This window comes from Pseudochaenichthys georgianus, chromosome 7, assembly GCF_902827115.2.
Source record: "Pseudochaenichthys georgianus chromosome 7, fPseGeo1.2, whole genome shotgun sequence".
Lineage (NCBI taxonomy): Eukaryota > Metazoa > Chordata > Actinopteri > Perciformes > Channichthyidae > Pseudochaenichthys > Pseudochaenichthys georgianus.
The window spans coordinates 15,581,901-15,606,340 of NC_047509.1; the positions used below are offsets into that span (position 1 = coordinate 15,581,901).

The window sequence follows — 24,440 nt, forward strand, 5'->3', positions numbered from 1 at the left end:
AGATGTTTTTATTTTAGAGTGAATTCAGATGGAACACAGTAAAAACATGTAAATTCTAATGTCCGCCTAAAAAAACCCCATTACTTATAGTGAAAACCACCCTTGAATGATGGGCTAGTAGACTAAAAGCTTTAGGAATCCAAACTATAACATATAATAAGTACCCTGTATCAAGATTGATGCAAAACAAGTGAAATTTGACCTTTTTAGAGAGGTTTAGAAAAATAGGGTAATTTGGGAACCATCAGTTCCATTTGAACTTTTTCACTGTAAAAATCATTTTATTACTTTGAATTATCACTATAGGTATTCATTCCATCCAAATAAAACTGTTGTAAAAAAAAAAAAAAAAAACATAGGATGTTATCCTCTTACAGTGAGCCTCTGAATTAGCCCAGAGCGAAAAATGCTAACCTATTACTGCACCGAAAATCACTCCTAGCTCCCTTATTAGCCCACATTGTTCATGATCGTAAAGACACAGAATCTAACGGTGCCCACCTCAACACTGAAAGATACAAACTCGCGACGTTATCAACAAAAACGTACATCAAAACAAGTGGCGCTAGCGCTAATGCGCTAGGCTAACATGGCTCACCTTCCTCTTTGTCTGGTCTAAACTGGTCTTCAATGGCATTAAAACGATAAAAACGATGATGTAGTTAATCCATAGGTTAATATCCAATGTGGCTGTGTCCCCTTTGAAATGTTCTGATAATCTATAAGCAATAAAACTGCAATTCCGTTATCTGCTGTCCGCTCTGTGCTCCATGCGCTCTGGGTCCTGCAATTCCTGCTTCCTTACGTAGTAAACAATAAGTAAAGTCTCCTGCGTTATGTACTTAAGCTGGCTGGCATTCTTTATACTTTACGCAGGACCATATCTCTGGAACCCATTGGTCGATTTACACCTTTTTCTTAACCATTACATCCAATAGAATCGATGGGCAGTTCCCAAATCCACGTAAACATTACCATTGCGGACGTAATAGAGAAGCAAACGAAACATATCTGAAAGTACAAGCCTGGACGGCAAAACTTTATACCCAGTATATTGCCATAAATATGATGATGGATTATCAGTAAAAATGTCTACGTGACACAAAGACATTGGATTAACCTTGAGCGGCGTTTTTATTCCGTTGAACACAACTTTTGATCACAAATCACAAAAGGTAAGACGTAATTATTGTAATATTTTTGAAACCGGATGTTGTTTACTTTCTCTTTTCTGGCTGATAGCTCCAGGAATTCGAGGTCGTACAGTGATGACATTACATGTGTGGAATCTGTGGAGTCTCAGCTTTAAATCGTATATCTTGTTTGTGCAGTTAAGATAGTAATAAGGGCATTTCTACCGTGAGTTCTGTGTAAAAAAGCGTTAGCATTAGTTAGCATTTTTTCGCTCAATGCTAATTCAAAGGCTTGGTATTACTCGTGTTTTTTTTAGCTAACAATTGTTCTTATGGTCAGTTAGCGGAGTTTCTTACCTTTAAAAGGGTATGAAACATTAATAGTTTCATAAATGTTAAGAAGCCCTGAGACATAGTCTCGTAAAAAAACGGTGGGAGGGGTCCACTGGGGGGACCTTCGGGCTTAAGAGGTTAAGGGAATCTTTTTTTAAAGGCCAAGAACACAGCTTTTTTACGAAAAGGTCAACCTAGGATAATGACTGACATTTTTTCCTATTTGGTACCATACATAATCAGCCAAATTAAAACATTCCATCATATAATTTACAGTGTACTTACTCATGGAGGACAGCCTCTGAGGGCAAACCTGAGAAGGGAGGTAGGTGAAGCCCTCTGGGAGGTATGTGGGGGGAGGACCGTCACTTTCACTCATGTTGAAGTCATAGACATAATCTGGAGTCACACACATACAATAGACACAATCACAAATCACAATCAGAAACGTATAAATCAAGTCTTTATCAGCAGTTGTCTAACTGGGTGGTCTATCCTGTTTGTTTGAATCCTTTCTTACATTGTTTTGCTCCTTTCACTGCTGCATAAGCTATATACATGATTAAAAGTAAGGCTAGAACAGCTACTTTTCTTTCCCCTCTTTATTTAAGCATACATATCATAAATAAATAGCTAGCATATTAATTACCAGTCAATGAATTTGTGTATATTTGTACCTGTGCCATTGTTGCTGTAAGCCCCTCTCACCACCTGCTCTAGAACCTGAGCCCCGATGTTCTTCACGTTCTCTCTGATCTGGATCCCTCTGGCTTGGACCATGAACACATACTCATTCACTGCGGAAACACAGGAAAAAGGACAGAAAGTTAAGTTAATTTATTCTTCGACACACTGTTATGGTCCCAATATTGCATTTAAACAACACGCTTGGGAAGATTTTAGAAATACAAATGAAAGCATGGAGGGAACACAGCTCCGAAATACATCAGTTATAATAACCAAGATAATTCAGCAGAAATTCAGACAAATCGTTGAACTAATAACCAACAACTTCCTAATTTCATTCCAGCTCTTTTTTAGGAAACAAAATAGAGCATGTTAGAGGAAGATAAATATGTAACACATGAAAGTTAAGTGTTAGCATACTCTTCCACCTGATCTGGCCCAAAGTGATTACGTGCCATGGTGACTTAATGAAGGGGGTTTCCCTGCCACACATCAAAGGGCTTTCATTCCAAAGGAGCCATTTATTAGAGTGTTAATCTGTGCTGAAGGGGGAGGACAAGGGAGGAAGACACAACTTATATAGAAAGGAGGAAACTGAGATAATGAATTTGAAATGGTTGGTTGCTTTCTGCCATTCTTTGTAATAATTGCAATGTTGTTATAATGCCGTATTATGCTGCACTCATTATCTATTGCACTGTTAGTCATGCAATGTCATTTTTGATGCATTTGTTAGTCTAACAAGAGGGCACACAATGAGTGGGAGTGCAACAGACAGCAGATAAGTCATCTAAAGAGGAAGCCCCAAGTTTCTGGATATGTCTGTGTGTCTGCAAAACACCACAATGACTATTGTCCTAGGAGGATGCTGTGGTGTACATCTCAAGGAAGACTAGCAACTAGGGCTGCTCAATTAAATCGTATTTTAATCGCAATTACGATTTTAGCTTGCAACGATTATGAAAACAATCGAAATAAAACGATTATTTATTTTAATTTTTTTTGGTTTTTCAGTGTAATTATACTTAAAGTTCAGGGTAATCAACTATTCAAAACATACTATTCAAATGTTTTTTTTTCAATAAATGGATGTTTTCAAAGTAAATGGATAATCGTTTTTAATAATCGTGATATCAATTATTGACCCAAATAATCGAGATTATGATTTTTGCCATAATCGAGCAGCCCTACTAGCAACATTCAATCAAACAAGAGACCTCACGCCATCATTGCTGCATATCATGTGGGAAATCTCTCTTTTTTTAAACTGTCGAGTAGATTTGTATGATACAGTAGATGCTGTTGTGAACTTTACCAAAGAAGCTTAGTGCCACTTCCGCTCCGTGAAGGTTGACCTAAATTAAACCAAACAAGAGCAATAGACTGAAACAAATAGAGGGGATGTGGTCTAACTGTTACCTGAGCCCACAAGCTCACTTCATACACATTCATGTCACGGATGTGCACTTGCATTAGGGCATGTAGTAAATGGCTGTGTTCCTGATCTGCAACAAGAGGAACAGATTATTTGTCCAAAACTCAGGAAGTAACATGCGGAATAGTGGTTTGCTTGCCAGCACAATGCTGCAAAATGGATGGACCCCTTCCTCAGTGAATCTGTATTCAACTGCATAATTTCTTCCCATCAATCCAATCAGCATTTATCTTAAAGTAATCCTAATATGATCCACATCCTCCTGTGGATGTGCGTGCGTAATATTGCTGAGCTAGAAGTCCAGGGAATGTGATTTGTCATTAGTAATTGTATTACAGTTTCCATCACATTCATCTTGTTTTATACAAACTTCCTGGCTTGCAGGACTAGAGAGTAGCGGCTAAGCGGCAACTGAAATCAATGTCCTCGTTTTACTTCTGCAACAAGCAAATATTACCGTGTGGCTGGAGAAAATCAGCAAAGGATAACCTTAATAAAAAGGAAAATATGACACTGACTTGATCCTGTTCACTCTCACAGTAATACATGCACACACGCATACACACTTACTGATGCCCCTCTGAGGCACCATATGATGGAAAAAAGCTAAGAGGCTTCTGGAGTGTCATGCAGTCCTGCAGGCACCAACATATTTTGACACGTTGGCATCTCCTCCTCATTTCTGCCAGACATAAGGAGATATATTATCTATGTATATATTTACCAGGACACATCTGAACACATGCACTGTATATATACATGTACACACTGAACTGCTTCAGCTTGTACAGAAAAGCAAACCAGAGCCTCAGCTCATCTTAGCTCTAAAATATCAACCGTGAACTTTTGTGGCTTTAAAAACAAGAGTTGTTTGGTTCTTCCATAGGTTAGCAAAAGTCTAACTATGAAACAAGGCCATTAGCGCTTGATATGTAAGCAAGGGAATGCATGTGAACACACACAGCCTTCTGCTGTGTCACTGGCAAGGGGCATTGCATGCATACATACACAACTATATGATATGCAGAGCAGAAGGACCCCATAAACCCACCCTCACCGTAACCCATGAAGCAGAACAGGAGACCTTGAAAGACCTTGTCCTCTATAGCTCTCACAGAGCACGCTGTCCGCATGCCAAGCCCACCTCTCTCTTTCTCTGTCTCTATCCGTTCCTCTTTCCACTTATCTGTCCTTCCCTCTATCGCCCCTCTCCATCTCTCTGCAATGTAATGTGGTTTGTGTCAGTTGTTGTCAAGTTCGTTTGTTCCTATCGTTTAAGTAAATAATCTGAATGATGGATTGCAGTCTGACGGGGACAATTCCAGTCACTGCACCACAATGTATTGTAACTTGGGTTGATGGAAAAAGAAAAGCCAACAAACAAGCAGGGAAGGAAATGCACACACAATCCCCCACAACCCATCCAGCTTTGCCTCTTAAAAGGCAATTAACTCCACATTGATAGCTCAGCAGTGGGAGGTGATCGGCCCCGTTGTGGTTGCTCCCTGATAAGAGCTGAAAGGATGGTTTTTTTTCCTCCTCGCAGCAGAAATGTTTTCTGCATGCTCACACACAGTGACACACCCATACACTCGTAGCTTACAGGGTTTAAAACTGTCACTCTCAGAAAGGGTCATTTTCACTGCCACTGCGTATCATTGACACCCACAGACCATCACATGCATAACTATACCCAGTAAGTAGGGCACTAGGCACAGATATCTCAGTGAATGCTGAATGTGTCTTATGCCTGTGTGAAAGCTGGATTAATGACACTATTGGGAGTGTAACAGTCTTAATTAACCAAAAATGATTTGCTCGCACAATCCAATATCTAATTGTTAAGTAAACATTCCATTCATTGCATTAGCACTAAATCCCTCACATTTAACGGGAACAACCACCGTAATTTGTGTAGATTGACCTATTGAGGATGTATAGGATTGGCATGATGCTAAGAAAATAGATTTCTGATTGAATATAGGTGGATTTCTTAAACACATAAAGTGTGCATGTTCTTTTCTAGCCATTATTGGACAAGCGTGTTATTAGCCTCCTTTGACCCTTTGTAAGTGATGCCGAGAAACCCTGAGGCCGTGTTAGATCAATAAAACACACGCAGCCTTTCAGTCAATACACACGCACAAACACACTTAGTGGGCAAAGCCGTGTGTTACCATATGGGAAATTATATTTATATTTTTTTCATCCTCAACAACCACTAAACTACGAGTTTAAAAACTATTCAAAATGTCAATCTCATCTGCACAAACAAACAATTGGTGAAGTGAATCCTGTCTGTAATCTGGGTTTTTCCATTCTTCCTTTGATTTCACATTCTGCTTATAAACAACCAGTGTTGCAATACAGAGATGACTCACAATGCGTTTCCTTCTTGTCAATCAGACCACGCCCACCCCAAAAAAGTTCAAAACCTCTCTGTCTAACACAAATACATGCAAATGCACACACCCACAACCACTGCCCTTCAAAATCAACTCATACTTCCTCTTACTCTTTGTGTGACTCATTTTATGCTATTTAAATCTACTAACACATATGTTGAGAATAACGAGAAGAGTCAGTCCCTTGGAATCTTTGAACAAACACAATGAGAAGCCAACTTCTTGAGCAACTGAGCAAAAACCTCAGTGAATACTATCCTGCTTTGCAGAGTTTTACTACATGAGTATATGGTCTAAAGTACAGCTGGTGTTGTGTGCATGAGTCCAATTATTTTTAGTAGATTCTTCTGATGTTGTGCCATGCCAAACACAGTGAGACTGAGGCTGTTACACACCTGTAAACTTCAATGCTTTGTCTTTATACATTTCTGAGTTTCTGTTTGGATGGCATCTTTGAAGCAACTTTTGTGCTGCTGACATTCGCAAATCTTAGTCGTGTAATTTGTGTTAACATGCAGAAAGAGAATGAACAACCTTAAACTTAATTAATCTTATCTTGTACTTTCTAATGGAAGAAACACTGCTCTCTAAACTGTTTCACATCCTTTTTCATTTATCTGTGGTCGGTCTCACTCACTGTCTTTTGTCTTTCTCCCCAGTTGTTATTTATCTTTCCTATATATCTGGCTATGTCCTACCCAGACCCCTCCCCCAGCATCCATTCCCGTCAAGGGTAACCTAAGGTTATGTAAGCAGTCATGTGCAATGTTTTATGGCCATTCCGTCCACACCTCAAGCGACATATAAAGGAGGGATAAAGTTGCTGCAACCTCTTGGTAAAAAGTACAAACCAGTGTGAGGTAAAGGTGCTGCAACATGCCACTAAGGTCATATACTGTCACACAGAGCTCGCTTTTGTTTTCTTACAATTGAAATGCATGTTAATAAAACAATTGGATTAATTTAATCTTGCTTCGGGCCCCCAGTTCTTAGAAGAGAAGGATCAAAATTGCCAGTTGTCGCAGATGTCAACTCTATGTTACTGAATAGGACGACAACAACCCACTTATTGAGGATTATTGCATAAATGTTCTTGTCATTGAATATTTTTTGTACATGTTTGTTATTTATGGGGAGAAAAAACAAATGGTATTTTATATATAAAGATATGCAGAAGAGAATAAGAACCCTTATGCAAAAAGATTGCAACCTACAGTAACAGTTAGCAAATGTTTTTCTTTACGTTTCTTAATAAAATTGCGATTAATTATTTTCTTCGGTTTGCAATTATTTCAACCTTTGTTACTCAGCTCACTACAGGGAGAAAGAAGAGGAGGTTAAAGTCCAACATACGCCAGAGGATGGATGTATTGGTGCAGACATTGTGTCTAAAGGCAGAGGGAGGTTTGGGGTAAGTATATAGCTAATACAAATGTAATTTTGCTCTGTTAATTGGTATATTCAATCATGGAAGCAAACTCATATGAGCACGCAGCTGCGGCTGATAATAAGGACAATATTAGTTCAGTGCTAGTTATGGTCACATGGCACTCAGTGCCATGGATCATGAGGCCACACACACACACACACACACACACACACACACACACACACACACACACACACACACACACACACACACACACACACACACACACACACACACACACACACACACACACACACACACACACCACACACACACACACACACACACACACACACACACACACACACACACACACACACACACACACACACACACACCACACACACACACACACACACACACACACACACACACACACACACACACACACACACACACACACACACACACACAACACACACACACACACACACCACACACACACACACACACACACACACACACACACACACACACACACACACACACAGAGAGAGATATAGAAAACATACACACCAAAGCAGATGGATGGGCAGAGTGGCTAGTGCAAAACATGAACTCAAACTAGAACCCATGCTGTCCCAGCTGGCATGGTATGTGATATGTTTTTCTACAGACTGTAATAAGTGCTGACGTCATTTTTACTGCTGGAAATGAAGAGTACTCATCCCGTCAAAGAGACATCTGCTCTGAGAGTCTCGTCTTCCCTGCTTTTTTTTTTACTGTCATGGACTCTTGGTTTCTCTATCTCCTGTTACATGTCTGCCAATCTGTTCATGCCCTTTAGTCTGACGGGGAAATTCAGTTTTTGTAACACAAATGTGTTTTCCTGTCATTGTAGTTCTACACAGTTATTTTCAGGAGCGCGTGTGTGTGTGTGTGTGTGTGTGTGTGTGTGTGTGTGTGTGTGTGTGTGTGTGTGTGTGTGTGTGTGTGTGTGTGTGTGTGTGTGTGTGTGTGTGTGTGTGTGTGTGTGTGTGTGTGTTACCCTCCCCTGAGTCCCTGTGTCTGCAGAGCCACTACATGGCAGAGAAACACAAGGACCAGACGCGGCGAGGAGAATTACATAAACGACACAATGGTGCCAGGACCCCTTGTTTTCAGTCTGCTGCAAGCACATACTGGGAAACAGATCTGAAGAAGGGAAAGTGAGAGATGGATAGTGGGAGACAGACAGATTGTGTATATGTATGTGTGTATTAGTTTGAGAAGGAAACTCTTTTCCAGGCACACTGTCAAACCCCTCATCTTCTTCTCTCTCTCTACTCTTTTATTGGTGGCTAACAGAATATGCAGCTAAGCTTTGAACCGTTCACGACAGTTGGAAATCCCAGTATATCGTAGGACCTATAGCTTTGGTCCGGTCAGTCTATAGATGGGAATATAGATCAAGGAGGAAAGAATGCTGTGACAGTTGGATTATGAATTGAGGGAGGCAATGCCAGTGAGTAAAAAAAAGAAGATATTAACAAGAGTGTGAAGTTATGGGTATGAAAAGTGCCTTTATCTTGCACCAACAGTGGTTGGAATTGGAGAAAGGTATTATAAAAAAAAGAATCTAATGTTAAGTATTACAACTGTACATGCAGGACTTTTAAACAAGATTAGGTGATTGTCTGACCTATGTTGTTTTCCAGTTTCTATAACTGGCTGTGGCAAGTGTGCCTCCAGGTGGTGATAACCCTTCCCAACCTCTCCGCTCTCCTGTCCCCTGTCCACTGCTGCTCTCCATGCCCCTTTAACTCTTTTTTCTTGTCTACGGAGAAGTATTTAAAACTGCAGGATTAATCACCTTTAAACTCCTGCCTCTTGCCAAATGCAACTACACTGCAGGTCATTAAATCAACTCAAGATGCATTTCAGTGTCTTCCCCTCATGAGCCCTCTGCGCTTCCTATCTCGAAACAGTGTTTCAGTGTTTCTCTTGCCAAAGAACTCATACAATTACCCAGGCTAGTTGCATCCTTTCACAATCTCTGATTTCAGAGCATTGACGGTTTATTGCTTAATTAATGTTGACTTGTGCTTGTTTGATCTTGAAACAGGTTATCCCCCTAACACTATGTAGCAAGCACACACTAATGCACACCACTTCCTGTAAGTAACACCCCGACACCCCTCTGCCAGCCCATTTCCGCCTAGTTTTACATTTGGCAACTTACCAGAACATTCTTGTGTTATTGCAGTGGCTCAGTGTGCAGCGTCTGCTGAGGAAATGCACAGACAGACAGGTACACACATCTAGGGATGCATACCGGTATCCAGAAATACCGGTGGCTACGGTGTGCATCTCTCTCTCTCTCTCTCTCTCTCTCTCTCTCTCTCTCTGTATTTGCATGGATTTCCTGTTCTGAGAGTGGAGGTGTACTCACTGTCCTGACACCCACACACGAATGCACAGCGATCCATGCACAGAAAGCGGTTTGTGTTTGCAGGTTCAGGGGTTTTAAACGGAAAACAAATATGTGAGGATAAAAATACATACACTGTATGTAAAACTTTTTAATGTATTTGGATTTTATTTACATGTATATGAAACTGAACACATGTGTGTGCATTGAAAAACACAAGTGTGGATCCGGAAATACAAGTGTGAATCCTATTTTTCAACCCCCACCCCCCTCCCCCAGGCAGAAAGATGAGGTCTCCTCACAGCTGGAGGTTACTCCTGTTGACTGAACAAATGGGCCAGAGCAGGCAGCTAGCGCACCACGCTGTCACAGTAGCTATACAGTTGAGCCAGATGCAGGAAACCCCCACATGCCCTTCCCCATGTATTTCTTCATCTTAATATCTGAAGGACCTATATGGCTGCCTGTATGCGTATTTCAATGTGGTCTGACATACAACTAATGGCGCATTCCACTACAGTGCGGAGCACGATTTAAGCGTGCCGTGCCCGGCCAGTTTTTGGTTGCGTTTCCACTAGGCGTAGTTGAGGCTAGCGGGTACCTTTTCACAGTTTTTCTGGCTCTCCAAAATCGAGGTTCTTTCCGGGCCAAAAACTCGGCTGAGTATGCTAAACTAGTGCAACTCCTTACTGCAACTCCCTCCTGGCTGGTCTAACTGCATGTGCCATCCGACCTCTGCAGCTCATCCAGAATGCAGCTGCTCGTCTGGTCTTCAACCTTCCTAAATTCTCCCACACCACTCCGCTCCTCCGCTCGCTTCACTAGCCTCCGGTAACTGCTAGAATCCACTTCAAGACAATGGTACTTGCGTACCATGCTGCGAATGAATCTGGCCCTTCCTACATCCAGGACATGGTTAAACCGTACACCCCAGCGCGTGCACTACGCTCTGCATCAGCCAAACGGCTCGCTGCACCCTCGCTGCGAGGGGGACCCAAGTTCCCATCAGCAAAAACACGTGGGTTTGCTATCCTGGCTCCAAAATGGTGGAATGAGCTCCCCATTGACATCAGGACAGCAGAAAGTAGGAATGTAGGAATAAAAACATGAATGAATAAATACAGGAATAAATATGTTTCAGTGTTTTCAGGGAGCTTTAGTGTGTGTGCTGTGGCTCAGCTGGAAAGCAGTTGACTCATGACCGCAGGGTCCCTGGTTCAACGACTGAACAATACGTCTTTCTTGTTGTTTATAAAAGCAACAGCTAAATGAGATAATGTAGTTAACAAATGTATTCTTTGATATGGTTTAGCCTTTCTCAGGCTACAACATGGTTAAGTTTATGAATATTATTAAGGAATACAAATCCCTCTTTGCAATGTTTACCAGCCTCCTTAGGCTTTTCAATCACAATCATTAAACTGGAATAAATACAATATTGTTAACATGAAATTATGATTTAATGTTCGTTGTTTAGAGTTATTCTAAGGCTTTACTCGGTATGAGATGGAGCACACTGTTGCGATGTCCAATCTGCCTGTTTTACACATTTTGACCAACAGGGGAGTTTGTGTTCAAATGAAGCCCATGATGAAGCCTCATGAGATGAACCCTATTGCGAAACAATTGGCTGGAAAGCTTCAAAGCTTCATCTCACCATCACTAGTTTTTACTTGTTTAACTTTTGTCTAGTTTCTGAACAGATATAAGGAGCTGTGAGCTCTGAGGGCTAACAGCTAATGTTGGTTTTGTGTTTCGCATTGAAGATGACGTCACAGCTCTGCCTACACTGCGTTACTATAGAGAGGCGAAGTCCCTCCCCTTCCGGTGGGTCTCATGAGACCTTATTTCGTAAAAAGTTTGTATTGAAGTCAATGGAGAGAGAAAGATTATCTTTCGATCCCGTTTGAATTATGCCACGAATTACACATATGATCAGGGGTGCAAATAACTTTTTTGCCCTGGTTCTCAAAGGAGCACCTGGAGATGTTGCTTGGTGCTCATCCTTAAAATGAAATAAACCGTAACTTTTGAGGGCCCGGGGGTCTTGACTTTATTTGCCAGACACACGGCACTGAACACACGTGCAGAGGTGAACACAGAACACACATGCAGAGGTGAACAGAACACACATGCAGAGGTGAACACAAGACAACATTAGCACGACCAGTAATCCTACAAGCTGTCATCACTGTTCTCCTCACTGTTCTCCTCACTGTCTTCCTCTCTGTCAGACATGGTAGCTGATGATGTAGGCCTACTACTTTATCTCTGGTTGAGTCTGCGATTAGCTGCTGGTTTTGGGTCGAAAGTCTCTGTTGTCATCTTAGAAAAGTGGATGTAATCAAATAAGTATGTGAACATAACCAATAACAAATTAATGTAACTCAATTTATTTATGTTGTTCATTCATATCTTATTTTACCTTAACATTTATTTATGCATTTTTTATCTCTCCAGTTTTAAAGGATATTTTTGGTTACTGTCCTATAGTATACATTGGAATGATTTCAAACCTGTTTATCCCAATAATTATAAAGGAGTGCCTTGGAAATATGTGTTTACATAAATTGTGACCAAACTGTTTGAACTTAGACTAAAGTGAACTATCTAAACAGAGAACGGATAATTTTTACTTTACACAACACTGTTCAACACTTAATTCTGCTTCACTCATTAACTAAACAACCGTGGATGTCTTGAAAGACTCTTTCGCTAAAGATTTTGAAGACATCCGCGTTCTTGTGACACGTAAATACTACGCTTCGTATGTTTTGGTGCGGACTGCGTTCACACCAGCAATGAACCGCTCCAGAGTTCGCAAGCAAGCGTTCCGAGACCACCTATTTTAGCGGACCAGAGTCCGGTTGTTTAGTTCACTTCAGAGGTCTCGGACTGCGTTCACACCGACCCAAATGAACCGCACCAAGCGGCTAAACGCACCAGGGTTCGATTCAACCGGACTATACAAGGCAGGTGTGAACGCACCCTAAGAAACACCGATGCATTAATCAATAACAATAAACCAGAGGATTTAAAAAATATATATCCCAAAAACACTTGGTTGCTGCAGTTGGCACAGTTAATATTTCATCATGAGAAAGATCAAATGTATCGCTTGAATGCACTAAGTGTTGGGTAAACAACTCAATTGGTAGTAAATTGATTAATTATTTTCAGATTTAAGCTATAAAACCAATTATTTTCCGACAACATTAATACAGGTCATAACACAGACTCAGTTGATACTCTGTAGAAAAACGTCTTTTACAAGACTAGCTTGTAGCTGATGGTGGTAGATATGCTGTGCGTTCAGGAAAAAATGTGAAGCAGGTTTTGACGAAGGGATTCAAATATAGATGCCGGCATCTAGATGAATTGATAAAAGCTAGTCTAAAGAGGAAGTTCTGTTCCAGTGAAAAATAATAATGAGAACAACTTTTTATCTTGTTTAATTATTCCCCGCTCTGAACTATTAAGTTAAAAACTACATTTTGTGCAGAGGTAACTTAACTTGAGAATCAATTAAACTTTGTCTCTTCTGGCCACTTTTCCAACTAGGACCTATTCGTAGAGGCCTCACCAAAGTAGAATATAAAAGCAGCTGGTAATTTGGACTATTATCACAGAGTGGACATAAATCCGCCCTATGGTTTGTTAATCAACTAAGCTGCCCTCCTGAGGTTTTATTAGAGGAGCCTTATAATGAAGCTCCTACGTAGTTTCTTTGCTAACTGTTTGCTGCCATGGCCAACCTAAGATGTTGATCTGGATACCCAAGAAAACACAAGACAGGTGCATGTTAGAAGGCAGCATCATGATATCTAAATTGACAGCTTTGTGTTTAGAGACTGACAATAGCTGTGCATCAAATTACCTTGCCTCCTTGTTGTTTTAACGGGACTAATTTATGGTACAGTGGGGATGCGTCACAGAGGGGTTAGCTCAAAGACAGTGTAAAGTACATAATCGCAGTGCAATGTCATTGTCCAACATGTTAAAGTAAGTACATTGGCCAAACAAATATGTGCAAGCCCAAATACAGCTTGTACTGAGTAGCATTGTGCTAGAGAAGCCACTTTGATAACTTTACAGAGATGAGAAATCCTGTCTCAAAGGATTAATGGATGTCTTGTCATTGTCAAAGCGACACCTGTAGCAACACACCCAACATGAAGCCACACATATTTTTAAGCAAATGTTAGCGTCACCTCTTGATTTGGCTAAAGCAGACTCCTGACCCTACTATCAGCTTTGACAACATGTTAAAATGTGTGTGTTCAACTTCCACAACAACTGCCGATTTTCTAATCCTTCACTTTCATTAAAATCACATATTGAAGGGATCTCTTCACAGTCAGTATGGCCAGGAAAATACTTTTTTTAACATATTTGTAACCCAATATCACAAAAGATATATTTTCCTCGAGGGGCTTTACAATCTGTACGGGATGCGACCCCCCATGTCCCTTTAACCCAGTGGTTCACAATGTGGGGGGCGCCAGGGGGGGCGCAAGAGACCAGGAGGAAAAATGGTTAAAAAAAAAAAATTAAAAAAAAAAAATCATAATTTGAAAGGTTATTGATTCGAAAATAATATGATGCAGTACAGTACTATTACGTCTGGGTCTCTGTGTTTCATTAAAGCTTGACACTGTGTGTGTGTGTGTGTGTGTGTGTGTGTGTGTGTGTGTGTGTGTGTGTGTGTGTGTGTGTGTGTGTGTGTGTGTGTGTGTGTGTGTGTGTGTGTGTGTGTGTGTGTGGAACGAGCCGTTTTGTGTGCGCGAGCGAGAGAGAGAGAGAGAGAGCGCACCGGTACTGGAGATCGTTGTTGTTAGCTTCTGGTGCTAGCGAGCTACGCTAACAGATATAAGGAGTTTTTTCAACAACAAAGTGGAGGAGAGTCCTCTCCTGTCAGACTGAGACTCAGTGAGCTAAAGGACTGTCAGTGTTATCTCAGTGGGTCTCAAATGTTTTGGTCACCACTAATGTAAACAATTATTTCCGAGGCACACGTTTATATGATCATTATAGTTAGACAAAAATAAGAGAATAAATGAAAAACAGGTATGAAAGACTATATGACAGTAAAAAAAGAATAAAGTTTAAAAGTGTGATTTGTAAAATATCCATAAAGAAAAAGTAAATCTGTTAACAGTTCTGTTTTATATGGGTGTTGAGAGAGGTATCCATAGATCTCTTCATTTTGCTCTCAAAGTGCACCAGATTGATGCATTTAACTTTAAATATATCTTTCCGGGGGAGCTTGCCCCCGGACCCCCCTAGAGGAGGTGAGGTCCACACACCACCTGTAAAAATAGCACTTTACCCCTGCTTACACCTATATGCCGTGAGCTGATTATCGAGCTTTCATTGTAACAGTTGCGGGTACATTGTGTATATGCGTGGGGATTGTTGCAGTAGAAAATTCCACTGTAGCGCCCGGTACATTAATGGGAAACCCTAAATGTTTGAGCACCCTCTATGAAACGTCAAGCTACCCCACAGCACCCCCCAAAAGAAATCTCTGGCGCCGCCACTGAGCCTGACTATTTGTGTTGGGGGGGCCCGACTTTTTTTTTTCTCCAAAGGGGGGGCCTGACAGAAAAAGTTTGAGAACCACTGCTTTAACCTCAATTGGAGGAGGGATTTATTTCCCCCCTGACTGATGGACTTCTTTAAGATTCCGTAAAATAGCGATAGGCTTACTTTTTTTGCACTTGACACCATTGATTAGGTGTTCATCCCAAGAATCCAGGTGACTCCAAAGAGATCAATTGCAGATGTGTTTCAAACTATTCGAGCATCATTAGGGCATTTGAAACCTTGACATATACATTACTTAAAGGTAGGGTAGGTAATTCACTTCAGAAACACTTATTTCTTTCATATTCTAGCGCACTCGAGTTCCTCAACTCTTACCTACCCTACCTTTAAGCAAGGTGATTCATTTAGAAAGGATTACTAGAAAAATTTATTATATGTCCCCTCCTTGTAAATACAATCCCTGGCTGTCCACATCTAGGTGATTCATTAATTACTGAATAATCATTTTGACAAGGAAAGAATATACAATATTTGTATGGGGTGTGTTTGGAACACAAATACTGCCTGTCCCAAAGTCAAGTTTAGACAGAGTATACTTGCTCTAATGTCAAAGGCTTATTGTGGGCAAACTTTAGAAACAGGTGCAGTCATCACATTATCCCAGCCACCAGCAGAACTACCCCCGTCATCAACATTTGTGTTTGAATGATGAATCACTGCCATCATTACTGCTGTACACCAGCTCATCACAAGTTACAGTTGGACTGCCCTCTAAACACATGACCAAAGTAACCATGGTAACAGTCTCAATAACAAAGAGATGCCTAGACCAGGTCAACAAAGACTGGGATTCTCCTCAGGGTGATTAGGTTACATAAATGATTAGTGGCTCAACACAAGACATTCAGACTGCCTCAGTAAAATGGCTCACAACTCTCCATCTCAACATTGGTACACCTCCACCTCCCCATCGCCCCTCTGCACTCAGCTCCACCATATGTCTGTGGTCAAATATCCAGTGTGTTGGACATGGGTCATCTTACAGAAAACAGAACAAGACATAAGACTTGTGCATATAATATGTGTGTAGTGTTCACCAATGGAGGATACTTTGCCTCTTGTGTCTTTCTAAAGTGCATGATAAGCCTTACAATATACAATCTGAATATTGAGGAAGCTATTTCAAATGTGTGAACCCCTCACCAGTCGGAAGACATTTGGACAATAAAAATATCACGAATGTTCGGTAAACACACAGTATTCAATTGTAATTCTTGTAAGTATCATGCTTTTTCTGCATTATTCATCACTATAAAATACAGTAAAGGAAAGGCTTTCATTCTGTGTCCAATAAATTAAACTGAAAGGGGAAGTGGATCTCACCAGTCAGAGAAATGTGCCTGGATTGTACCATTTAGAATATATTTAACATTTAACACATAACATTGAATTGCTGTAATTGACTATCCCAACGTAGAGAACTTTACATACACGGATCTCATGAAAGGGTATGGTAATTAGGGATGTCCCGATCACCTTTTTTTGCTCCCGATCCGATTCCGATCATTTGATTTTGACAATCTGCCGATACCGATTTTTCCCGATCCGATCTTTATGCAATGCATTAAGAGAAAAAAAAGGTAACAGATAACGGCTGGTCATCCAACGCGATGAATTCAGCTATCTTGGCTGTTGTTTTTTTGGCCTTTTCACTGTTCTGGGGCAGTTTCTCTTTCCTTTTAAAAGTCTCTGAAAGTGTCGGTTGTTTCAGTGTCGTTACCTGAGCGGCCGCTGTGTACTCGTCGTGTTGTTGGTGGTGTTTGTTTCTCAGGTGGCGTATTAGATTGGTCGTGTTGAACGTAGCTCTGTTCTTTCCACCACGCAGAACCTCCGCCTTGCAAACATTGCATCTGGCTGTTACACTGCCTTCGCTTTCAATTTTGTAATACTTCCAAACTCCTGATCCCCGATTTTTTTCTCCCGATTCCGATCTTTTGAAAATCACGTGATTGGCTCCGATCCCCGATCACGTGATCGGAACATCTCCAATGGTAATGGTATTCAAATTTGCATAAAAACAAAGCTGCTCACAACGTTTTATTGAGTATGATGATTAGATCATTATTTTCTGTGGAGGTGATAAAATGTAAATCCCTTCACTTAAAAACATGAGACTCATGATGATTTCTTTATTATACCCAAATAAATATGCAGCCGCAGCAACTGGTTTGACCCATCTCTGCCAAATAGAGCCTCAATAGATCTGTGCATAGCATGTTTTCGCCCTTTAGGTCAGACTAATCTCTTGTTTCCTATTGGCCCTGGCAGAATTATGACAATCCTCAAACATAAACCAAATTGTCTTGAAAACACTGGATGAAGTGATTTCCTCTAAAAGCTGGGTGTTAAGATAAAAGCAAGGCCTTAGTGTGTATTTTGTTCTGCAATCATAGGAATATTTTTTTTTATTTTATTAAAATTGTATTTCACAGTGTCAAAGTAGTTATGCAATCTGTGTCCTTTCCAGGTTGACACTGCTGTACCTGCATATTCTTCTTAACCATATTTGGAGTGTACAAAGGGTGTGTGTGTGTGTGTGTGTGTGTGTGTGTGTGTGTGTAAAATGGGGGATAGCGGGTAGGGTATCACACAGTCAATGAAAGGCTTTAAGAGGTTTGCTCATGCCTCTGACTGACTCACAAGGTGCAATGAACTCCCACTCTATTGATGTTTAACTAAATTCCTTTGTTAATAGAGTATTTAGAGTCACATGTCCTTGGACTGTGCGCACACATTTCAACACAGGAATGTGGCAAACTACCACAGCAGATCTAATTTTTGACGTTTTATATAAATAATGGCTAAAGTGTTGTTCTGAGCTGTCGGAGGTAAGGAGCAAGAACAGTTTGCCATTATTTGAAGTTATTTACACTAGTTGTAATGACTTTTGTTGAATGGTCTCCTCTGTAGTGTACAGAAGTCCCAGACAAAAAGACGGTCCATGGCTCCGTCCCAGATAACTGTATCCTTGGGGATTTATTGTCACCCCAATCATCATGGGAACAAAGAGGGCATGTTTCTGTGGTTGCCGTGACGATAAAAATGAGTCAGTCCTGGATGGGAACAAGCCCTCGGTGAACCATGGCAACAGTGAAAATGTCAAACGCCAGATCTTAAGTGCTCCAGCCGGAGGAATTTCAGTGATTGAACTGCTGTGTATCCAGCTTTCTCTGTTAAATGTTCATATTGTTTTATAAACTAGAGATGTTTTTAATGTTTAAATTGCTGAAGAATTTTCAGAAGTTAAATACAGAAGGTGAATAATTTATTCCAATGCAGTTTGATCGTTCATTCACAATGGAATCTATCTGAGGCAGCTTGGCACCAAGTTAATATTTCACCAAGGCTGTATAGCAGGGGTACTCAAACTTTTTTGTTAAAGGTCCACTTGTGAATTTTATACAAGGTCAATGGTCCGGATCAATGCCAGTAAAGCCCTGCTATATAGCCTCTGGAAATTAGCCTGAAGAGGATGGCTGGATTGAGGGAAATGAACGGATCAATTAAGCAGCAGAAGGTGGTGTGGAGGTGGGGTGGGGGAAGCATTACAGTGGGGACTAGAGATGGGTGGTTTTAAAGTGCCAGAGAGGCACTACCGCATTAATCAAAGTGGGGCATTAGAGTAGCAATAACACACATCGGCAGAACCAGGCCATAGACACTGTATTTTCCTACACCTACTGTAAATACAAACAAACTCATTCACCACTGCATTGCATAAAGACAGACACCATTATTACTACAGCCAAAGGATTTGTGTCTGACTCTGGTAAATTCACAGCAGAGAGCACTATGGTTACTACAAACAATGCTATAATGCTGATGCCTACAAACTTAAGACTAGAGGCAATTAAACTAGCGAGTTTCTTTGGCATCCATATATTCAAATGAATCTCATGTATGAATGATGAACACATTTAACCACCATGTCTTGCTGCTCCTCAAAAAAGTTCAATTTAAGATGTAACCACATTAATTCAACCAGGTTAACGGGTTAGCATCAAAAACAATGCAGCCAAAAAGCCATGGCAATCTAGGCTAAAGCTAGCAATGTCAATTTGTTTCATTTCCTTTAATGCAAAGCACCATACTTCCTAGCACGAAATACAATATGTCTGGTGTTTACAAGCTTCTTCCTTCTTCAGTACCTCTTCACCTAATGTGCCAGTGTTTACCCAAATTAGGATTCAAATGTTCCTGGGGAATGGCAACTCGCTGTTAAAATGTAGAGTCTGCTATGCAGGAAGTGGCTGCAGACATACAGACATAGCTGTGGATGGACAATCTATATGTGCAGACTGACACACAGCTTGGAGGGTGTGACCAGAGGAAATGTAAAAAAGTGCTTTGGAAAAAAACAGGGAGAGACCTGCATTATCAATAGCAGTGAGGGGGGGGGGGGGTGCTGACGGCGTCAAAGGACATCCATTACAGCGAATACAGCGCACAAGGCAGGCTTAAACAAAAAGGCATGGTCCTCAGCAAGTCTCCAAAAATCAAGCATTTCAATAACTTGAGGGTTGGAAGAGTGGGATTACAGATAATCCATCCATCCATCCATCCATCTTCTCCCGCTTATCCGTGGTCGGGTCACGGGGGTAGCAGGTCCAGCAGGTCCAGCAGAGAGCCCCAAACTTTCTTTTCCCTGGCCACATCAACCAGCTCTGACTGGGGGATCCCAAGGCGCTCCCAGGCCAGCGAAGAGATATAATCCCTCCACCTGGTCCTAGGTCTACCCCTAGGTCTCTTCCCAGCTGGACGTGCCTCGAACACCTCCCTAGGGAGGCGCCCAGGTGGCATCCTTACTAGGTGCCCGAACCACCTCAACTGGCTCCTTTCGACGCGAAGGAGGAGCGGCTCAATTCTGAGTCCCTCCCGGATGACTGAACTTCTCACCTTATCCCTAAGGGAGACACCAGCCACCCTGTGGAGGGAGGGAGTCACTGAATAACTCCGTATTGGTCACACCTAATAGTACAAAGACCTCTCGCTTCATGTCTTCCTTACTCTCACCGGATGTTGAGGTGTGTGTGCATCTGTATACTAAACTTATAAATAGAGCCCGTGTTGATGCATATGAGTACATAGAGACAGAGAAGAGACAGAGAAACCAAGAGAGAGACAGAGGCAGATGGGAAGAGAGAGAGTGTGAGAGTCTGAGAAAAGACTTCACTGTGAAATTGGGGCATTCTGCACTGAAGCCACCTGGGTGTTATGAATGGAATACCAGCAGAAGGAAGAGAGCTCGACTCATGCCTTTCATCCTTCCTTCTCTATTAATTGCCCTTTCCATCTTTAGGTTACCACTTCTTGTTCAGTTGTTCTGCTAATTCTTTGCAGTGTCCCATCTTACATGATCCCTTTAGTAAATCTTCAAAGTGTGGGTGCCATCATGCAATATTATATTTAACACATTATTGGCACAAAAAAAAAAGATGTAGTCCAATGCTAAAGAAGACATCAAATGGGAGAATGTGTTGTTAACTTTACTTCACATGATGCATAAAGATAAGAAGGGCAATAGGGAAACCTAGAATAATACAATACACACTTGCTTGGATTATAGAGAATGTAGCTGCAACAGTAAGAGAAATAATGTGAAGGCTTCTTTGGCATCTCTGAGGCCCACTATAGGGCGGATTTTAAGACATACAGTGTGATGGCTTACGCTTATTTTAGGAAGTTATATTGGTGCATAAGATAAGCTGTGATCAAGACGTCCCGGTGTGGCTGTTTTTTGTCAGATAAAAATTAAGGGTAGCCAACAAAGGTTTCACACAAAACAGTACTCAAACAGTACCCAATACTTTTTACACCCGATGCTTGATTTATCTATCAAATTGACAGTATCTGCATCAAGGAAGTATTTTATTTGTTAAATACGCCTGATAGGAAATGCTATATTAAAATGATGTATCCTGTTGGGGATTGTTAAATCGAATGCTAATGCACTGCGGTTCAAAATGTTTCTGTGGCAACATTTGCTGCTGTCTGTCTTTGTCTCACAGGCTGCAGCCCACTTGTGCATCTCTGACCACAGCATCTGACACATCAGCTCATGCCCCTGCATCAATATCACTAAAAGAAAAACACACCAACTTTTGTTAGAAATTAGAACTATTTATTTTACGCACCATCATCATCCACCTGATGTGCCCGTTTTGGCCTGCTGCTCCACTAGGCAACCTAAGTGTAAAAGACTACATTGTAGCTTTTAGTAACAGCAGCAGAAGCTGGCTTGCTTCTGGTAACCATCTATAATTAATGGACTTGTGCTGCTGGTCCTTGTTCTGTTTCTGAACTAACCCTTAGTGAACCACGTGGGCATTACAGCCCTACAATAGTCAACACCAGGACAGATATGGCCAAGAGCAGCTCCCAGTCAGTCACCAGACACCATCACAGGAAAAATAGTGAACAAGTGAAAGAAGGATTGTGTTTTAACTGGCAGCTCAATGATTCATTTGTTTCACGTTTCGAGGAATCATTGCTCACTATTACTGGGACTTACACAGGCTATTCCTGTCAGTAATGTGTCCTCCACATGAGAATTGATTCAATTATTGATTAAGTTGTCCACAGCAGGTAAAAAGCGTGAATGGGTCAATAACCATTTTGATGAGAAAGAGCAACCAGCTCTCATTTATGTTTTAGAAAGGCTGCACTTGTAAAAACAATGGCTGCACACATAAACACAATTTCATTTATACATACATTCCGCACTCCATTCATGTCAGGATCTGATGTTTGACAGAGAAAATCCCTTAAATGCTTATTCCAAATGTGTGGAAACGTGAAAGGATTGATCTCTTGTGAAAACTATAACATTGGTCTATCATTTTGTGAGGGCTCAAATTGAAGCTGCTTTGGATTTGTATGGATTGGATTGTTTTTCATAAATGTTCCAAGGAAGCCCCACCTTCCCAAGCACAACAGGATATGTATTCAAGCGTGGCTCAAGTAGTGAATAGGAAAAGGTACCAGAAGCCAACTTTTACTGCACCCTATGTTTCCAGAAATGTTTCCTTTTGAACTTTACCTACAGTTAAAGAGAATAGGTAACCATGTTATTGTTACTAGTTTGCACTTTCTTCAAGTTTACACCCACTCAGTGGAAAATTAAACAATAGCAGAATAGGTTGGAACAGAGTCAAGGACACGGTTAGTTGAAAGTCCAAATGTTACAATAAGTGCTATGGATCATGATAAGCATGGTCAATTAAGCTACAATAAGTGACTGGTGTTTGGGCATCACATGGGTGATAATGGCTAAAAATAGCAAGCATAAAGGCCCTACATATCGAGCCAGATAGGATAAGTGGACCACTGCCCTGAGCTAAAAGGTCTTTAAGAAAACATGGGTGAGACCACAGATAATAAAAGAAAGACTGAGGTGACACATGTCCGCACACACTTTCAATAAATAAGAGGGGATGGGATGATGACACATAATGAGTTAATGATATCAGGGATTCAAGACATGTGATTTTGGACAACTGCATGAGACTTACAGGTAATAATGATGTTAGGGACGTTTGTAGCTTATTTCTATGCAAATGTCATTTAGGCCAATGATTCCATGACTCATAACGTGACCTTTGCCCCCGCCAAAAAAACAGACAGGGGGAGGATACTGAAATCAACACAACTTTGACTATTATATGGATACCAACGATAAACCTAAAATCAAAGGCAAAAGGCCACATTTTTCCTGTATCCATAGTCGTTAGTAAAAGCACATAATCATAGCTGTTAGGCCTGCTAACACCAGCCATGATGCTCAGCAGTGGCCCTATTATTATCATGGTCAGGTACATGAATATTATAGGATAGAGTTCCAGCATCCAGTTGAGTCTCATCATCGATTGGAAAAGATCCAGGCTCAGCAGAGAGGCGCATGGCCCCTCTGCCTGTCTACACTCCCAAGCTGTCACACATGACCTCACAGTCCATACAAACACCCTCACTTCATCCTAACGTTTTTAAGTGTTTAATATAATAGCATCAGCGTGTTTTCACTTACCGATTCCGGGGGCGGAGTAGATGAAGTACAATGCGGAGGTGGACAGCGAAAATAGGAATAAAAGCCCAAGGAATGACCTTTTCCGGAATCGCAAATGTGTCGGCATTATACAGGCAAAAAAAACCGCACACAGGCACTTTCCCGTATCTTCAACGACGACAGACCCGTTCTGATGTGTCCAGATGCCGAAGCCAGTGGTCCGCGGACAGTCTGTGTTAAATGAGCCGAGGAGAGTGGCCGGTCTGCGGCAGCGATGAGGAGACAGGCGACACGGAAGTCAGTCTATTTCCGCGGCAGGTCGAGCACAGGAGAGTACCTCCAGTATTCAATCAAGACATTCAAATCTCATTTCTGCTTACGATTTTGGTTGGGGTGTGTCCCATTTCGGGAACGGCTTCCAATGATAGCGCAGTTTTCAACCTGGCCTGGTATTTTCAGTGAGAGACCATCATCTGTCTCACACACTACGTCGATGATGGTATTTTGGCCGTTCCTGCGCGTTGCCTGCCTGCTTTCTAGCCCTATGAGTGGGGCAGCCGCCTTTCCGCAAAATGAGCAATACCTAAAGTGGGCGTTAACGGTACCCGACAAAACTAGTCCGTGCCCACAACGTTGAGAACGTAACCTGCCTACCGAAAATCCAGAGGAACGTTACTTTTCCAACCGTTGCGAAGTCTAAAACGTTGTGGCCTGAACATAAACTAGCTAATTAGCATTACAGGATAACATGGGGTAAGATATCATATGTGACCCGCTCTATCGAAATCAGTCGGAAGTCGCAACGGCTCATTTCAAAATAAACGTGGATTTGCGTAAAAAAATAGTTTTTCGGGATTTGGGTGTTTTGTTTGATTTTAAATAAAGAAAGTCTTGGCTTTCAGAATATGACACTTTTATTTCCAAAATCACACGATAAATACATTTTTGAAGCTTGTAAAGGGAAGATGACAGGTACCTCTCACTCGCCACTCTGCTCTTCCTCAGCCCCGCCCCCCTCCCTCCGGCTGAAATTATGATTGTTCGGCGCATGGTAATCAT

General features: G+C 41.3%; 1 protein-coding gene across 3 annotated transcripts in view; it reads right to left on the reverse strand.

The window, feature by feature from the left end:
* b4galt5 (UDP-Gal:betaGlcNAc beta 1,4- galactosyltransferase, polypeptide 5) overlaps window positions 1-23,855 on the reverse strand; it is a 34,858-nt gene extending 11,003 nt beyond the window's left edge. For 2 of the 3 annotated variants that reach the window (XM_034087130.2, XM_034087131.2), the window contains exons 1-3: window positions 23,403-23,855; window positions 2,144-2,263; window positions 1,752-1,865 (exon numbers count right to left, since the gene is read on the reverse strand). In XM_034087130.2, coding sequence (XP_033943021.1) covers window positions 1,752-1,865; window positions 2,144-2,263; window positions 23,403-23,508 — 340 coding nt within the window. In that variant the 5' untranslated portion in view covers window positions 23,509-23,855. The remainder of the gene's footprint in view (window positions 1-1,751; window positions 1,866-2,143; window positions 2,264-23,402) is intronic. The other variant, XM_071203762.1, reaches the window with a different exon arrangement.
* Between the last annotated feature and the right edge of the window lie 585 nt (window positions 23,856-24,440).